Below are 19727 nucleotides of genomic sequence, written 5' to 3' on the forward strand. Positions count from 1 at the left end.
GTCTGCAATACAGTTTAGAACCCCGGTAATACAGTTTCAGCTGTTAGCTGTGTGACACACACACTAAAAACTCAGTGGCATTTCTGCCAACACACAGAAATCTCCATAGTGTATCAGATCAGTGGTTCCTGCGGTCCAGGATCCTATCTCGGCAGTGATGAATACCAGTTGCAGAGGAAGGTGCAAGAAACTCCATAGTAGACAATTGTGGAATAATACAGGTTTCTTTGAAACTCCCATTAGTGATTATGCCCTGAAGCAAGAGTATTTATACCCCTGATATTTAAAAATAATCCTATCTCATGTGCCTGATCTTGTTATCTATATACACATCTGGTTCTTTATTGAATTTTTGTGTCAGTTTTATTTGCTTGTCCATACGTACCATGCTTCACAATTACATTTGTTTGCATTCTGGCAAAAATCAGGCAGTTCTCCCATCTTCCCTCCCTTGATGCCATAGGTTGAGGATTGTGAGTGTCTTTCAGATGATGTAGTCCACACTGGGGTATCCGGTGCTCAGAAGCCTGGGAATTAACCTTGTTATAAGTGCATTTAAGTATTCCAGTCTATGCAGCAGAAGAACCGCCCAAGAACCTGACTGCAGGCCTGACAGTCATGTTATTGTTAGTCTCATGTGCAGGGTTGAAACATTATGCCACATGCAAAGTTAGGAGCCATGTGTTAAATATGTTTAATCTTTGCAGGATTCAGTTTAAATAATTAATTGTTGGTAAATGTCAATTTCACCTGACACACAGAAATCGATGGGAAAAAATCCATCAAAAACAGCTAGCAAGCATGGCCTCCACAACACCTCGGGCCTGTAGAGATCTGGTGTCCCTGGTCCGGGGCTATGCAGGGAGCTCTCTGCAGTGGCTCTGGCAGCTCGCTCACTCATGGCTGGGAGTTTGGGGCGTATTCAGCAGTAGGATGGCCTCTCCAGTGGCTGGGAGCTTGTCCTTCTCTTCATCAGCCTGGCCTGGGGTCACTGCTCCACAGCCTTTCCTGTGCCTGGGTGTCTCTGGCCCTGCTGTCAGCACTGAGAGCTCTCTGCAGCCCTGCTGTCCATGCTGCACTAATCCACACACCCCCCCCCCCCTTAATTTCCTGCTAGAGCAAAAACAAAAAATATTAAAAATGAGAAAATTCTTGCAAATAGAAGTTGTCAAGCCTTACAAATAAAAAACATTAATTGTCAAAATTACAAAAAGAATCAGATTTTGTCAAGCCTAAATATGTTGTATATATACACTTTAAGGCTCTAGTGTGATTTTTTTTTTTTTTTTTTTTTAAAGACAAGCTATGCTATTTTTTTCTTGCATTTTGATCTATATAGAAGGCCTGAAGTTAGCCCCTCCTCCACACACACCCCCACCCAAAGTTTTGCTTTAGAAAGACTGAGAATGCTAACTGTACAGTGTCTTTATTTGTACTGGATCTCAGTGATGCTGGATGGGAAGGGACCGGAGACACACAAATTGGGTCACTGGTCAATGCTCACAAACCCAGACAAATACGGGTATCATTCCCATGCCATAAATCAGCTTTCAAGCGGTGCACTGGAAAGACCTGCTGATTTGTAATATGGAATCAAGAGAAGGAGGATTCTTGGTGCTGGAGCTTATAGAACTTAGATACAAACAAATAATATGGTATTGGTCCCTCTGAGTAAAGAATTAGGAGCTTATGATGGTTGTGATGGTCTGGGAACTTAAAGAAAAAAAGAATCCTCAAGGAAGAGGCATTTTTAGTATTCTAAGAATAAATAATTGCTTCTGTCCCTCCAGAATTTTGTACTCATATAGTTAATTGAATTTAAAAGAGAAAGGGCATCTCTTTTTAAAAAAGACACTGTCAACTTAATCAGATTTTCAAACAGGGGTTTGACTTTTTTCCTGTTTTCTTGTTTCAAGCAATATGTAAGGGCAAAACAGTTTTGCAAAACCTTAAGTATGTGAGTATCTATTTGGACATATGACTTCAACAGGACTATTCACATGCTTAAGTTTTTGCAGAATTAGGGTTTACGGTCCTGATCCCGCAAAGACTTTACCACTTGCTTAACCTCATGCACTGGGAGTAGTTTCACTGAAGATGAATGGAACTGTTTACAATGTATAAAGTAAAACGTGCATAAGTCTGAAGGATTGAGACTTAAGATTGCCATTACTAAAAGGGAGGGGTGTGTGTGTGGGGGGGGTTGTGTATTGTCTAGTGTCAGTTGAAGTATTTCCCCTGTATAGTGGGCGTTCTCTGGTTTTGTGAGTCTTTCACTCTACAATAGGTAGAGAGAGCTGCTGTTTTTGTTTTTGTTTTAAAACCGGTTAAGTGTGATTGTAAAACTACAAGAATCAGCAGGGGTGACTCAGGACTGATGGAGAAGCTGAAACTGTTTAAACTTTGATTAGATTTCAGAGTTGATGGTAGCCTTTTTAAATATATTTTTCATGTGTTACTAGTAAATCCTTGAATTATGAAAACAAGACTTAAAAAATACAATTTACTTGGCAAGAGATAGAGTTAAGGTTGACTTTGGAACATTAACCTTGCATTTTCTGAGTTTTATGCAAAATCTCAACCTAAGGTTTGCACTTGTGTAGCTTCTAATATATTGTGTGCATGCAGTTTTTATGCATAAAGATCTGTTACTCCATGGAATAATATTTTGGCCATTGTCTTAAAATAAAAATTGAGTATTTTGAGAAAACACAGTCTTGTATCACAATACTTTTTGAGTTGATCTGTTGTAGAACATATGGGACTTAAGTAGTTTTTTTTTTTTTTCTGTTCAAATTAAACTTATTGTATCTATATCTTTGTGAGTAGTGTGAAACAAAACAGATAACAAACTCCCCAAAATTCCTTCATTTGAATAGATGTGTGTGTGGGGATAAATGTTTGTGTACTGGCTATTAAACTCAGTAATAGCTAGCCAGGCTGTAATGCTAGAGTTATTAGGTACTTTATACCAAGTGTGCAGGTGCAGTGTTGTCTTTGTAGCCATGCCATAACAGGCTTGTCTTACTCGGTTACAACGAACACAGTTGAGTTGTACCTGTACATCCGCTTTCTTTCAGAATATAACCATGTGGCTCAATAGATGCTTGCAAGTACGCACACCTGTGTGTGTTTGTGTCAGTGCATTCTGGGAGAACCTGGGCAGCTGTCTAGTGCCTAGGAGGGATAGAGTGCCCAGAGGATGTGTGCACAGAGTGTCAGGAGCCTGTGGACAATGTGCTCCTACAAAATGAAGAGCTGGGAGGAAGGGGGAACAGCCAAACCAGTCGTACATGCTCACTGCCAGTGGTCTTGTGTACATTGCAAAATAAGTGCTGTGAACCGTTTACAGGAAAACAGCCAAGCATTCCAACAGCATATTAAAGGGATACCATCAACTTAAAATCACTCTTCTGTATGCAATTTTTACCCACTTTTGTTACAAGTAATAAAACACCTAAGATCACTGAGTAAAAGAGAAGAACGCCTCGCTGTTTTGCTTCATGTATTTTACAGCAGTGTTTATAGTTGGCTTCCCCTGTTTGCGTGGATCTTTCACGCAACAGCAGGAGAGAGAGAAACATGTTTAATTCTAAAATTGGCTGAGTTGGGACAGGTATAAGACATTAACTACTTTGTAATTAAATTTTTGAACCTGGCTACCTCTCCAGTTGACAGTGTCCCTTTAATCATGTGGGGTGTGGACACAAACAATGGAGCAGATCTTCACCTGGTTTATATTGGCAGGGAACTATTCCAGTTTACACCAACTGGAGAGCTCGACCCACTCTCCGCCCCCATCATGCCACTTGCTTGTTGCAAACTCACGTTAAGAACTGTCCTGTAGACAGAGTTTGGTTTTTCTTCTCTGTCAATGAGAGAGTCTTTTTCCCATCCATTCACCCACACCTTCAATCCCAGAGCAGCTCTAAAAGATCAAAGGATTCTAGTCTTTTTTTTTTTTTTTTTTTTTTTAATGCTACTTTACAGCAAAACAGGTTGGGTTTTCCTGGTTGGGTGACTTTGAAATTGGAGGAGAGCAGAGTTGGAGGAGAAGTGGAGTGTCTTCTATCCTGTACACAATGGAAGCCCCTGATTAAAGAAGCCTGAATACAACAAACTTAAATGTCATTCTGGGGTATTGCAGCAATGAGAAGCTGCCTACTGGGACTGGAAGAGACTGGAGTTTTTGTGCTGAATTCTCGTTTCTGTCCAGAGTGTACAGCATAGAATTGCCTTATGCGTATTATTTTTTAAACTTTGCACTTCATTTTCCAGGTGTGTGTACATATATATATATATATATATATTATTATATTTTTATATATATTATAATATATATATATTATATATATATATATAGGACCACACACACCTTAGAATTCCAGAGTAAGGGGTTGTGTTAATTTAGTTTATACCTGAAGTGTAGGTTTTATAAATCCTAATGTCCCTAGAAATGACTCCTGAAAACAAAATTACTTAAACAAATTGTGTGTATGCATATGTGTATTTGACATTCAGGCCTAGCCCTGCAGTGTTGGATTCCCAGATTCCGCATCAGGCCTAGAGCTTGGGAACCAGGAAGTGAAACTTGAGTAGAAACAAAGTGAAACTGAAGTGCCGATAACAAACAAACAGCATAAATGGGGAAAAGCAAACTAGACTTTGAGTTGTTGTTTTTTTTAAACATGTTTCTAAAACATGGAAGGTAAGTTTTCCTTGATAGTGCCCTTTTAACTGATCTGAGTGTGTGGAGGGCTGAGGAGTGCAAATTGTATGCAACAGGTGCTTCAGGATAGACCTTTGGTTGCATGGGCTGTTCCTGTATCTAAAATGATTAGTGTTGCCACTCTAGTCTTTTTTGTGTTAATTGCTGCTACTGGTGGAGTGTGGGAAGGAGAAGGAAAGTGTTACTGTGTAAGCTTCCAGGCACAGTCTAACTAATAGATTCAGCTGAATGATACTTGGCATTAATTTGGTGTCATCTCAAAGCATCTCACAAACACCAAGACGGATGACTGAGGAAGGCAAATATCATTCTCCCCTTTTTGTAGCTGGAGGAAACTTAGTCTTAGATTATGAACCTACACCCACTGAAGTCGATGGAGCAACTCCATCAGCTTCAGTTGGATTGGGATCAGATCCTAAGTGACATGCCCAAGGCCATGAAGTGAGTGTGTGTGGATCCCTGCTGCTTGCTATCATTTCATAGACAGCCAAAGATGGGGGCGATATGATCCCAACTCCTGCCAGCTGGGCACTTCTGCCTTCTGCACTAGCTGCATGCAGGAGAGAGGGAACTACTATAGTTAAGCCACTTGCTCACGAAGAGAAGTTGTCACAAAACAAGCAAAGGGCTAGCTTGCCTGAATGCAGCAGAAAGAAAACTTTATATTACATCCAGCATGTGGAAAGGCTATTTACGTTAGTGAATGTACGTTAAGTAGTTCTTAAACTAAAGCAGTACAGCCTTCCTCACTGGATGTGGTTGTATTGGTATATAGCAATCCCTGTGTGGAAAGGGGAATAAGTAATACTGGTGTAAAGTACCTTTATATTGATATAACTGTGTCCACACTAGGGGGGGTAGTGCTATAACTATTTTGATTAAAAATAATCAGACCCCTGACCAAAATGGTTACCCAAGTATAAAACCTGTGTAGTCCAGGCCTAAAGGCTGGAATACATTGTTGGCTTCTAAATATAACATTGCTTATTTTGAAAAATGTTTTTCGCAATTTTTGTTACAGAAATTTCAAAAAAATCGCTATCCATTGCAGTCTTAATATTTCACACTGTTATAGCATCTTCTACCCGAGGATCTCAAAGCACTGTGCCTTAGCTAGTTAAACTTCATGGTGTCCTGTGAGTTATGGAAGAAGTATTTAGAGAGTGCTTTGCCTACTGCTGAAATGCACTCTTTTCTGGGGTGGAACGTGAGTGCAATTCAGCATCCTGCATCAACAACACACAGCACTTCAGAGCAGGAAGTGAATGAGGCTTAGCACTTACAGCTCTTATATCTTCAAAGCGCTGCAGAGCCATTCATTAAGCCTCACAGCAGACTGTGAAGTAGGTCAATATTGTCATCCTCAGTCACTTGCCCAAGGCCAGACGTGAGTCATTGATGGAGCCAGAAATAGGACTTAAAAAATTCCTGTCTCTCCATCCAGGCTTACTCCATCAGGCCATGTTACCTCTCAAAATAACGTACCTCTGCAGTGCCCAGCCTTATTTTGTAGAAGCCCTCCCGTTCTGTGAGTTGGTAGATGGGTGCCCTCTTTCTATATCCCCTTGTTGTACCATGCCATGATTAATTTCCTGTTCTGTCCAAGTTCTTTCCCTCCTTTTTTCGCTAGTTGTCTCTATTGCCTCCATTCTCTAAATGGCTACGTGCTACTCAGGGTGATCGTCTACTGACTCTTTGGGTTTGGACCTTGTTTTCTTACTCTGGTGCCACAGGACTAGAGATTGGGGGATGAAAGGGCAGCATGATCAGGTCAGCTGTTGCCTGCAGCTCTGTGTGTGAGCTGCTTCAATGGCCAGCTGCAGTGGGGCCACCCACCTGCCGTCAGGGGAACAGGTTGCAGTGGATGGAGGAGAGGCTCCAGGGTTCTGCCGTTTTCTCTGCCTCCACTGCTCTTTCCCATTCTCTAAATTAGTTGGATGTCTCTAGGCCTGCTCTCCCAGGCAAAATGTTGCTGTGTCTGGGTTGAAACCACAAGGCCAAGTTAGGGAGGCTCCATAGTTAACATCTGGACTCTTATGAAAGGACTGCTCAGGACCTTGGTTTGACATGTCACAGGAAAGAACAGGAGGAAATCTTGTACTGTAAAGGGCCGGCATTCTTTGAAGGAAACAAAAGCGGTTTGATTAAATGAAGCTGCTGGATCTGCCCAAGCTGGCAAATTGAACATCTCTTGAAGTTTCACCATTTCTGGTTCTCTTTTAAAATGCTGGCTCTCTTCAGCCCACGGCTCATTTGAGAGAGGTCTCTTTCCTGTGGCTTTTTTACTGCTTGTTTTTACATTCAGTCACAACCTCAGACACACATCTCTTGATTTAGGATATGTCTTCCCCGCAGAGCTAATTCAGGCTCTTACTTGGGTGTTTTCCCTAACCCCTCTCCTGTATCTTCTCCCCCTTCTCCCCCCAGCCTTCTCATGTGTGCTTAGTGCTTTCACTACTAGGGCTGGCTGGAAGTGTAGGTTAGAATTGTGTGCTGCTTTCAGTTGGGCTGATAATCTGCCCGCTTTGCAGTGAGGATGCAAGCTAAAGCACTGAAGCGTGACAGACCTCCAGTGCTTTTCCACAATTTCCCTCTGTGTGCCCAGGAGGACAGACAAGTTCACTGGGAGAATATAGTGGCTCAGCTTATTGCAGCACAAAGAACCATAGGATAGGCCCCTCGAAGTCCTAGTGACACACACTTGTCTATAGCCAAGCTCTAAGATACAACCGCATTTGCTCCGATTCCTCAGACAAACACATACACGATCTCTTATCAAGCGTTCTTAAAACTGCAGTACTCACCTGGTGAAGTGAAGAAACAGATTGACAGAGCCATAAGGGTACCGAGAAGTCACCTACGACAAGACAGGCCCAACAAAGAAAGTAACAGAATGTCACTAGCCATCACCTACAGCCCCCAACTAAAACCTCTCCAGTGCATCATCAAGGATCTACAACCTATCCTGAAGGATGATCTCTCACTTTCACAGACCTTGGGAGACAGGCCAGTCCTTGCCTACAGACAGCCCCCCAGTCTGAAGCAAATACTCACCAGCAACTACTGCCACGCACAGGGCCGACTTTAGGAAGTGCAGGGCCCAATTCGAACAGTTTCAATGGGGCCCCGGCAGGGATGACTAAAAAAACAAAAAACAAACAAAAAAACCATATGTGAAAAAACATGTGGGGCTTGTACTCACCAAGCGGTGCTCTGAGTCTTCGGTGGTGGGTCCTTCACTCACTCCAGGTCTTCGGCGGTACTGAAGGACCTGCCGCAGAAGTGCCACTGAAGACCCAGAGCAAGCGAAAGGCCTGCCGCCGAAGACCTGGAGCGAATGAAAGACCCACCGCAGAAGTGCCCCTGAAGACCTGAAGTGCCGCCAGGTGAGTAAAAATTTAAAAGGCACCTCTAGCCAGGGTAGGGATTCTCACTGGGCACGGGGCCCTCTTAGGCGTGGGGCCCGATTCAGGGTAACTGGTGGAATAGGCCTAAAGCCGGCCCTGGCCACACAATGAAAACACCAACCCGGGAACCAAACTCTGCTACAAACTCCGGTGCCAACTATGTCCACATATCTATTCAAGGGACACCATCATAGGACCTAACTACATCAGCCACACCGTCCAGGGCTTGTTCACCTGCACATCTACCAATGTGATATATGCTATCATGTGCCAGCAATGCCCGTCTGCCATGTACATTGGCCAAACCAGACAGTCGCTACGCAAAAGAATAAATGGACACAAATCTGACATCAGGAATCATAACATTCAAAAACCAGTAGGAGAACACTTCAACCTCTCTGGTCACTCAATAACAGACCTAAAAGTGGCAATTTTTCAACCTAAAACTTCGAAAACAGACTCCAGCGTGAAGCTGCAGAACTGGAATTAATTTGCAAACTGGATACCACAGATTAGGCCTGAATAAAGACTGGGAGTGGTTGGGTCATTACAAAATCTAAACTTAATTTCCCCAATACTAATTCCCCCCTAATGTTATTCGCGCCATCTTGTCGACTGTCAGTAATAGGCCACTTCAAAAGTTATTTTTCCTCCCTTGGCATTCTGCTGTTAACTGATTTATCTCATTAGACTGACCTCACACTTGGTAAAGCAACCCCCATCCTTTCACATATTTATACCTGCTCCTGTATTTTTCACTTCATACATCTGATGAAGTGGGTTTTAGCCCACGAAAGTTTATGCTCAAAAACATTTGTTAATCTCTAAGGTGCCACAAGGACTCCTCCTCGTTTTTGCTGAAACAGACTAACATGGCTACCACTCTGAAACCTGACACACGGGTGAGTTCAGCACCAGTGAGGGTGCAGTGACTTGAGAGGGTTTTGGTTGCTCACACCCTGACTAGGCCCTGGGTGCTGATCACTGGAGTTAATTGTGCAGTGAGGACATCTGTGTAGACATTTCTGATGGTAAGGGTGTTACTGACCTTGATGGGAGAAATGGAAGTCTCTACCGTTAAAGTGCAGAAGTGAGTTAACTTACACTAACTTTATTTGAAAAGTAAGTATGTTTGCGTGCACACGTGCACTTTTAATTAGAGCGTGAGGATTCCATAGCAGCCCTGGAAGAAATTAATTCCCAGACAGCATGAAAAGTCAGAGGGGCTGCTCTTTGGTACAAAATTTTGACAGTTAAACCATATAAAGCTATCAGTCCCCAACTGTTATGCAACTGTGCTTCAGCATGGTTATTTTCTTGCTGGAGGTGGGCCCTGAGAGACAGGAGCAGGAGGTGGAAGAAGGCGGAGAGGGGGTGGGGAGGAGGTCTTTTTTCTAAGATTTTAATTGGCAACCTATATATACTCCCTTGGTTGAGACTATTGTTTGATCTTTACTTTTAACAGTTGCTACATCCAAGTCCAGTGTGTACCTTGTAAAAGCACAGCTCCTTCAGGAGAAGCTGTGTTTCAAAAGATATAAGTAGGGCTTCTGATTTTAGATTTTAACCAATAAAACACCCCTCCCCCCCCACACACAGGAGCAGTATTTATCCACTAAACACCAGAAATGGTTACTGAATTCATGTTGACCAGGGGCAGCTCTATGTATTTTGCTGCCCCAGGCATGGCAGGCAGGCAGCTTTTGGCGGCATGCCTGCGGGAGGTCCACCGGTAAGTTAATGCGGATTTGCGGCATGCTTGCGGGAGGTCTGCCAGTCCCGCTCCTTCAGTGTACCCCCCGCCGAATTGCTGCCGAAGCTGCAGGACCAGCGGACCTCCCTCAGGCATGCTGCCGAAGGCAGCCTGACTGCCGCTTTCACAGCAACCGTTGGACCGCCCCCCGCCGCTTGCCGCCCCAGGCATGTGCTTGATGCGCTGGTGTCTGGAGCCACCCCTCATGTTGACTTCATCTCTTTCTTAGTGCAGTTTGTTTATATATGTGATGTTCTACTCCTTGGCTTATATCTAAGGGCTTGTCTACACAGAGCAGTAATGCGGACTATGGGGATGTGATTTCTAAAGTGCACTAAGGTGTTCCACATAAATTGGTCTGTATAGACCCTACTGATACGCTCTTGTAACATAGTGCTGTTTGAAACAGGACTACGTGTATATACAAAGAGAGATCCCCGAAACTCACTGATTTTTGGACAGCTACAGGGAACTAAGAAATTAGTAAGCCTCCCCCCCCCCAATTAATTTAATAAACTCAGAAAACCAGAAGCCTTTGATAAAAGCCTTTTTAACGTCTTTAAAATGTTTCCCCGTCAGTTTCTTACAGCATTATTTGTGTTCCCACAGTGTGCGTTGTGCTGTGCAATGCCTGCGTCCAATCTCGTGCAGTCTGTTAAAACAATTCAGACATATGCACTTTTTTTTCCCATGTAGCTTAGCAACTATGGAGGACAAGGATCTCTGAAAAGGAGGTAGGCAAAACTAAATCTTATAGATGCCTCTCATCAGGGGGCAGAGATTGCACTGTGTGTGACCCAAAATAGGGCATGCAAAGCATTCTCTGCCTACCCCGAGCAGCCTACCTTGCCTATAAATATCCATGCTGATGATATGCAAACTTCATGTTAGGTGTAACAGCTATATAAAGGGAATAGTAGGTTTATTCTTCAAAGTATGAGTTCAGAAATTCACAGCTATGGCTGTCCTGGCCTGTGAGAACTTTTCAACTCAAAATTGTCCTAAAACTTACATTTGTGGTGTTTTTTTAAATCTGTTGCATTTTTTTTCTTTTTTCTTCCCCCCAATACAAACCTTCCCTTGTAGTGAGAACCTGGAAGTGAAGCTGATTCTAAACAAAACCATAACTGGGTTAAGATGAGAGAAATGGAAAAAATATAAAACTGCAGAAAGAAGGACCAGGAAACGGGTTTTTTGAAAGATTCTCAGTTTTAATAATCTAAGGTGGAGTTTAAATATCAATAAGGGAACCTATTTAAAATATGATTAAATTCAGTCCCATTAATGTACGTAAATATTGATAGGGCCTGTCTTTACAAAATCTCTTAACGCTGAACAGTCTACCATGGGCAACTTTCCTTAGCTATAAAAGCAGCAGAGAATCCTATGGCACCTTATAGACTAACAGACGTTTTGGAGCGTGAGCTCCCACGAAAGCTCACGCTCCAAAACGTCTGTTCGTCTATAAGGTGCCACAGGATTCTCTGCTGCTTTTACAGATCCAGACTAACACGGCTACCCCTCTGATACTTTCCTTAGCTATGTTAGTGTCCAGGCCCCATCCTCCCTGATTGAACTAACCTCGTTATCTCTAGCTTGCTTGCTAGCATATATATACCTACCCCTGGAAATTTCCACTACCTGCGTCTGACGAAGTGGGTATTCACCCACGAAAGCTCACGCTCCAAAACGTCTGTTCGTCTATAAGGTGCCACAGGATTCTCTGCTGCTTTTACAGATCCAGACTAACACGGCTACCCCTCTGATACTTTCCTTAGCTATGTTAGTGTCCAGGTATCCTCTCCTTTCATCACTTTCAGAGCATGTGTAGGCGGATAGGGTTCATGTTCTCAAAGCTCTGAGAATTCCCTCTTCTCTCCCCACCTGCCCCCAGATTGAGGGCTTGATATGACTCCCTTGCTGAACAAGTCAGTGCCACTTTTAATCAGCTATTGGTATGAGAACATTAAAATGCAGACACCTACCAAATCAGCTGCTCTACACTGACAGCCCCTGTCACCGTGGGAGTAATGTCTGGGCATCAGATTTAGGTGTCTGGCATGCCAGGTTTTTGACTGCTAGGCCAGTAGTTTCCAGCCTTTTGGGGCAGTTTTATAGCAGGTGAGTGTGTGTAACTGAATGGTATATGGGTAATGTAGACTAGTCTAGAGATTCACTGAAGCAAGGAGAGGTCACGAAAGCCAGTCTGACTTGGCCTGTTCCCATCTCATTTTAAAACTGAAACAGGTTTGGGCCTGCTTAGTACCTGAACTGGTTCTACCCTAATACTTGATGTATTGGGCTTGCTGTTTCATTGTGATACCAATGGCTGCTCTCAATGATTTTATATATTTGATGGCCTTTATCATAAAAACTCTGCTCATAGGCCTTGAATAGGGCCATTAAGCAGACTCTGCTTTAGCTCAGTAGCTGGATGCACTACTGCTAGACGCAGGGGTCATTGGTGGGATGGAAAAAGCTAACTGTTCACTTGATTACTTGCTTGGATTCCTTTCTGTGTTCTGCACTAACCATGTCAGGCGTTGTAGCTTGTATATATGCTTGCCAGAAGGTATTTGGGACCATAATAGTTAAAGATGGTGTCACAGGAAGTCTGGTCCCTGTAAATGAAGTAGGTTCAGCTCCCCTGTGCCAGGACAGGTGCTCCCATTGGCCAATTAAGAGGGCTGGGCAGTACCTGCAGCTGTTCAGGATTAAGAAGGGGGAGTCCCGGGGAGTCAGAGCAGACGAGTTCAGTCAGGAGGGTAGGTGAGAGCTGCCAGGGGATTGGAGGAGTCCTGATAGGAAGCAGGAGGTATTTCCTAGGGAAAGGCTGAAGGCAGGGAGAGCAGCAGGAGGGATTTGCTGGCTGGCATCCCGGAGCCAGAACTGAAGGAACACTGTAGAGAGTTGCTTGCTGGCTCTAAGATGGGGGTAGGGGTGGGGGAAGGGCTGGAAGCAGGGTAGTAGTGGAGGGGCTTCCTCACAGGGCCAGAGAGCTGGACCCAGAGGAATGAGGGATGCTTCCCTGCCAAGAAGGCACCCCAGTAATGAGGTTGTAGGGGTTCCCACTGGGAAGAACAGGAGTGTTCTCAGGTTGGAAGGCTTATGGTGGCTGTTCTGGTACAAGGACAAGAGAGAACTGACAGAGCCAGGGTGTGGTAAGAGATGTTAGGGAGCTGGGGTGTGCTGAGAGCTGCTGAAGCTGTATTTGATGCTTTGTCTAGACTGTGGTATTGTGACTTATGTGCCCAGGGGTGTGTGTGTGTTTCTCTTGTAATAAATGAAATGTACAAGGGCTGTGGGAACTAAGAGTCTTTACATTGTCTCTGGGGACTCTGAAGGAGGGAAGCTGAGGCAGGTGCGCCTGTCATGCCACAGCCTGTCACAGGAGGGCACTCCAGGTGGGGCGGCCTGATGACAGATGAAAGACCCGCATGCAATTAATTATATTCCAACCTTTTAAGGGTTGGATAGAGTCTGTGCCATACATTTTGCACTGTCTCTCTTAAATTAAATCTTACACGTGTTGTACAGGTGGCAGGATGACAAACTACCAAGCAGGGTGAGAATTGAACAACGTGGTATGAGTGGGAGGAGGAAAAGTTAAACCACCTTAAGCTCCATAAATGAAATGCTTTGGTTGTGCTAGTATAGAGTGGGGAACTAGGTGTTGTCAGGGGTCCTGGGTTCTCTTCCTAGATTTGCTACTTAACCATTGGATGGCGTTGGTCAAATCACTTAATCCCTCTGTGTGCGAGTTTTCCTCTGTAAAAAGAGAGACTGCACCTTCCTTAGAAGGGAAACTGTGAAGCTTAATTAACGTTTAAAGTACATTGAGATCCTTAAATGAAAAATGATATACACTTTTTATATTGGTCCTTAGATATGTTCATGCTGGTCATTCAGATACCATGGGAGCAGTGTCAGTAGATACTGACTAGATACTGGCTAGATACCTCATGGAAAGCTTCTTTTCTCTTCTCACTCCCCCCTCCTTTGTAAATACCCAGTAAAAAGCTGGTTAAACACTGTGTTTTGCATTATGTCTTGAAGGCCAGTAGACTGATCTCTACTGAACAGCAAGATGGAGTGATTTCCAGCATCTTTATAGTAGGAAGATTTGGCAGAGGAGATCAGATACAGGGCTGGTGATCAGGACTCTGGTTTCTATTTCCAGCTCTGACACAGACTTGTTTGACCTTTGAATACACTCTGAGCTTAAGTAACCCTACTTTCCAGATGTGGGGGGAAATATAATCCTGACTGACCACCATAGGGACTCTTAGGTGGAAAGCTATATATGAATTAGTATGAGTTTTATGACTTTGCATAAGGAGGATCTGAGTACAGACTGCTCCTGATGCGGGAATTCAGACAATAATTTTCATTTAAGTATCTTGCTAAGAGTAATTAGGGAACAAACCAGCAATATTCTTGATAACAGCCTGTTGGCCCTCTTATCTTTCAGGATTGCAGTGCTGGGAACAGCCCCCCAATCCTCTGGAATTGGGTGGCACGTGGTGGGATTGGCCATCGTGCAGGATGGACACCTTGAAAAGGAGTCGAGCGCAAGCCTGGCCGGAGGAGACGGGGGACAGGGAGCATGGACTCTATAGTTTGCACCGCATGTTTGACATTGTGGGCACTCACCTGACCCACCGGGATGTACGTGTGTTGTCCTTTCTCTTTGTGGATGTGATTGATGACTACGAGAGGGGGATGATCCGCAGCGGCCGGGACTTCCTGCTGGCCCTAGAAAGGCAGGGCCGCTGTGATGAGACCAACTTCCGCCAGGTGCTGCAGCTGCTAAGGATTATCACGCGCCATGACCTGTTGCCCTATGTCACGCTGAAGAGGAGAAGGGCCGGTAAGTCATCTGATCTGTCCCCTTGGCTGCTCTTAATGCTCTACAGAGAGCTGTAGAACTCTGTTGGCAGTTTAAGTCAAGCTGCTGCTTTGTGTTGCTGAGAAGTGAGATGATAAAAGCTTGTCTGTAGTTGTCCAGTAACAATATGGGCAATGGTCTGTGCTGCTGTGTGGGACAACCGAGTTGGGTTCCGAGGGCTGTTAAGATAACCTGTCCCATCAGAAGGCAGGGGGAAGAGTGTACAGTAGAACCTCAGAGTTACGAACACCAGAGTTCTGAACTGACCAGTCAACCACACACCTCGTTTGGAATCAGAAGTATGCAATCATGCAGCAGCAGAGACCAAAATAAAAGCAAATACAGTACAGTATTGTTAAACATAAGATATTAAAAAATAAGAAGGGAAAGTTTTTTAAAAAAAGATTTGACAAGGTAAGAGAACTTTCTGTGCTTGTTTCATTTAAATTGAAATGGTTAAAAGCAGCGTTTTTCTTCTGCTTAGTAAAGTTTCAAAGCTATATTAAGTCAATATTCAGTTGTCAACTTTTGAAAGCACAACTATAATGTTTTGATCAGAGTTACAAACAACTTCCATTCCCGAAGTGAGGGTCTACTGTATTATGAAGTTGGTCAGGTCAATGAGCATCAGCAGTAATAAAGTGTTCTGAAAGGAATCCTCACTGGTCCCCATGAGCCTAAAAGCGTAATGGGGATGATACAGGATGTTGAGATTTAGAGGGGATTGGTGTACAGGTGTGAGATGCTCAGACAAGGAACGTGGGGGAGCTGAGATGGAGATGCCTGCCTTTCCTCCATTTCTTTGCTTACCAATAGCAATACCATGCAGGATTTCAGTGACGGGTGCTGCCACCCTGAAGGTACAAATTGACACACTTGAGAAGCAAAGAAATCCTGAAGTATGGTAGTCTGGCTGTAGTTCCCACATCCAGCAGGGTGTAACAGCAGATAGCTCTGTTTCTCTAATAGAGAGCTGTAGTGTGGTCTCCTGTTTCTAATGCTTTGTTACTCCTGCAAAACAAACGACAAAATATCTGTTAGTACCTGAATAGAGTTAGGTCTGCATATTTGTCATGAAGTCATGGGTTCCAGGATCATCTTTTTAAAACAAAGCAAAATGAAACTACCATATTCATTTATTTACAGAAGTCTGTGGGAAAAGATTCCTTTTTAGACTGACGTCTCTGCATTGGTGCTGGCCTAGTTGTGGAAGTCTTCTGGGAAAAATGGAATAAGTTCAGTTGGTTTTGATGCTTGTGTATAAGGTGAGGATAGGAATGGCAAGCACATGGGGAGCTTTCTTGATTGAATTTGTTTTCACTTCTCTTGCACTCAATTCAAAATTGGGTGTTACAATCTCCAGTGCACTGTGTACCTGCTGTCTATGATGATGACTTGATATTCACTACACTGTGGGAGGGAAACATTTTGAAATGTTAATACATTTCCTGGTTATACCCTCCCCTTGCTGAGCCCCTGGGAACGTGCTCATTGTAAGTAAATCAGGGTTAACTTTGAAATAGACTAGGGTGCAGGGCTGTATCTCTCTGGGAGTGAGGCTTCAAAAACACATTTGGCTTCTTCCAGTGTCACAGATAGTTGGGGGGAGAGGAGGAGTAGGACTGTTTCTCAATCCCTCCTTCTTTCCTTCATCCCACAAAAACTCTATTCAGAAGAGGTTAATGACCATTCTGCTTTCTCCCCTGCCATGTCCCATAACCTGCTTTCATACATTGTGTGCTCTGCACACTCAGCGTTCTGCAAAGCACTGGTCTGAGAGATTTATTAGAATGTGGGATGTATTGAACATTTCAATAACCACCCAGGTACAGCGATTCTCCCTTCCAGATCTGAGCAAACCAACCTGTGGGGCCTCAGCCACACCACAACCCTGTACCAATTCTCCAGCTTCCAAACCTTCCTGGATCAATGCCATGCATCCACTGGCTGTGTACCGCCTTAGAGCATGCCAGGATTCCAATGCTCGGCCTCAAACTTTGATCCAGATTAAACAGGAGCTGAAAGAGCCACCTGTCAGAAGGAAACTTTCACGTATAACAAGGAAAGATTTTCATCAGTTTTTGCAGAATTTAAACTTTTGATTTTTTTAATAAAAAAACGAAACAAAACTAGCCCTGTTGGGTGCAAATGTAAGTCAAGGCAATTCTGGCTGAGTCAGCTGCTCTTGGCCTTCCTAAACCACCATGAAATTGATGAGTCTCTTATCAGTTTTCACTGTTGTTGTTCATAGCACTATGGACACCAGTTGCATTTCACGTTACTGCTTGGGAAAGCTGTGAGCAGCCATATAGGCAGGCATAGAAATGGTGCACAGGTGGAGGGAAAAGAGGACCAAAAACAGGCTGGGGGAGCTGTCAAGTTAGTAACTACAGCCCAAACTGCCTGTTGAGCTGGCTGTTCCCAGGCTTTCTCATAGCAGGACATCTCATGCTTCCCTTCTCATCTGCCTTAGAAACTTTAAACTTTGATTCTCTTGATCTGGAGCTAAGGAGACCCGTCTGGTCTGGTAACTACAGTGAATCAGAGTAGCTGTTCATCCCCATGAAAACTCCTAGACCCTGACTCCTAGGTTCTCCATATCTCTTGCTGCTGTCTATATTAGTCTCTTAATTTAATCTGATTGCTTTTAGCTGTGTCACCCTGTAGCACCCTAAAGAACCCTCCTCCCGTAACGTTTCGGCAAGGGTTAACATTAAAAATTGGTGGCATTCCAGTTATCATACTATGGTGTTGTCTTACGGATCTGGCAACTGTAGGTAAATACTGACAATTTAAAGGTATCCACTACAAATCAGAGTATATTACCTTTCTCTGAGATGGACGCCCATTTGCTCTCGGTTCATTGACTTGTCTTCACAGCATTGGTAGCTCAAGATATAACTTAAGCGTTGCCTCTCACCCAACTCCTGCCCACACCCACAAATGTCTTGCTTGAGTTAAGTGGTCCTTTAACCTCAAGCTAGGTGCCCTGTCAGGGTTGAGAGTTGGAGCTGGAGTGCTGCTGAATCTAGAGCTGGGGATGCAGTGACTTGAGTTACAGCTCCTCAGCTGCTAATCCAATCATTCTGTGTAGTTTGTGTTTCACAATGTGGCTGCCCTCACTTGAGCTAAGCTAGCGTGAATGGTGGGACTGGAGGGTATTAGTAATTCAAGCTAACAGTTGCAGTGACGACAAACCCTGAGAGAAGAGGGAGGTTGGGAGGAACGTACATGCCAACTCTTGATTTTTCTCAACAATAAAATGTTGGAAGTAGTCATCAGTGTAATAGTTTCGTGTCCTCAGTAATGCATGGTAAACCTGGAAGTGAATCAAAGAGCTGTCTAAAACAGATGAGCAGAGTGTCAACACTATATTTTTTTTTAATTGGTATTTTGCCATGTAGCGTTCTAACAACATAATTGTTACACAGATAAAAGGTAGATTTGCATTTACCTGGAAAGTGAACAGAAGAGCTAAGTTTACTGCACCTTTGAGAGGAAGGGATGACTGTGATCAAGGCACTGGACTGGAACTTGGACATCTGGGTTCATATCCAGACAGTCACAGACATTGACATTGGGCAGGTCGCTTAATCTGTGCATCAGTTCCCCGTCTGGAAAGTGGGAATAAGATTTTTCATCCTGGTTGTGGTGGTGTGCCGATAAACTTCTTTGTGTTTGTGAGGTGCTCAGACATTGCTGTGCTGAAGGACAGAGCCATAGAAAGCCTCTAAAGAAAGTAAGAGAATTCAGCTTTTTATCAATAATACATGTTTAAGTCTTCCTTCATTGTAGCATCTGGAATCCACCATTCCTTTAAGTCAGGAGGGGCTTTGATAGGAGGGGGTAAGCATCTTTCTTCCAGCATGGGGTGGCCTTCAGATGTTGAGACCTGTTAGCCAGAGGCTCATGATAGAACCCACAAGCTGGGTCCCTATTCAGCAGCCTGGTAGGAATCACGGTGAGCAGTTGGGATAGGGTTGGGCTTTTCATCCACGCATCGTCCCTGAACTTCTTTGGGGATGGGTCCCTCCTCATTTGCTCATGCATCATCCTCTAGCTAGTGCGTGACTGGCAAACTTTTAAGCCCTGACATAAAGGCTCCAGTGACTTGAATGTGCAGCCACACTCAATTTATATTTCTTTGATCCTTCTCCTGTTTGGGTTTTGACCAACAACATTAAAGGGGAAAAGGAAAGTTTGAATTTCAGTCTGCTTCAATTCTCAGAGTTACTTCCCACAGCAGTGTTAACCATATTAGATCTATATGGTACATAAATTAACAGTACAAACACTTCGGCATTTGTGACTGAATTAATATTGCTTTGAGATTCCCTGAAGACACCTGGGTAACTTTCTCTTTTTTCTTTTTAATGATGATTTCATTAGTTTCAGGTAATTCATGTGTCCCAGAACTCCCCGGCCAGTTTTCTGAGCATTACAATAACTTTCATATTTTCATTAAATGCTTTTCTCTTCCCTCTTGTGTGACAAGTCCAAACAAATAAGTGGTAACTGGGAAACTGAGTGTGCAAAAAATGCTGAGAACAAAAAGGATTTTTTTCCTGACCTTTTCTGAGGTGTACAAGGGTTTCTGGTGTTGGAACAGTAGTAGGTAAAAATTCAGTGAAGCATGATTTTTTTTTTTTAAATCTAAACTGATGGTCTCTCTCTCTCTCCTGAATTTGCACATAAGTTCTCAACCTTTTACATTTGTACGAACACCATTTCTATTTTAATCTTCATCTCCATGTCCTGTTGCATGGTGGATTGATTTAAATCAGTTTCAACCTAATTTTGCATTTGTACTTTTTAAACTTCTTTTTCCTAAAGATTCTCAATGTTTGGTATAATTTTACTTTTTTGTTCACCAGCACAACGCTGTATCTGTACACATTTATTTAAGCAGTTATATAGCTTAACATAAACTTATTCAGAGTCTTAATTTCT

General features: G+C 43.5%; 1 protein-coding gene across 4 annotated transcripts in view; it reads left to right on the forward strand.

The window, feature by feature from the left end:
• DEDD (death effector domain containing) overlaps positions 1-19727 on the forward strand; it is a 39712-nt gene that overhangs the window by 3975 nt on the left and 16010 nt on the right. For all 4 annotated transcript variants that reach the window (XM_075071127.1, XM_032781278.2, XM_032781277.2 and 1 more), the window contains one exon: positions 14361-14759. In XM_075071127.1, the coding sequence (XP_074927228.1) occupies positions 14435-14759 (325 nt within the window). In that variant the 5' untranslated portion in view covers positions 14361-14434. The remainder of the gene's footprint in view (positions 1-14360; positions 14760-19727) is intronic.

This window comes from Chelonoidis abingdonii, chromosome 11, assembly GCF_003597395.2.
Source record: "Chelonoidis abingdonii isolate Lonesome George chromosome 11, CheloAbing_2.0, whole genome shotgun sequence".
Taxonomy (NCBI): Eukaryota; Metazoa; Chordata; order Testudines; family Testudinidae; genus Chelonoidis; species Chelonoidis abingdonii.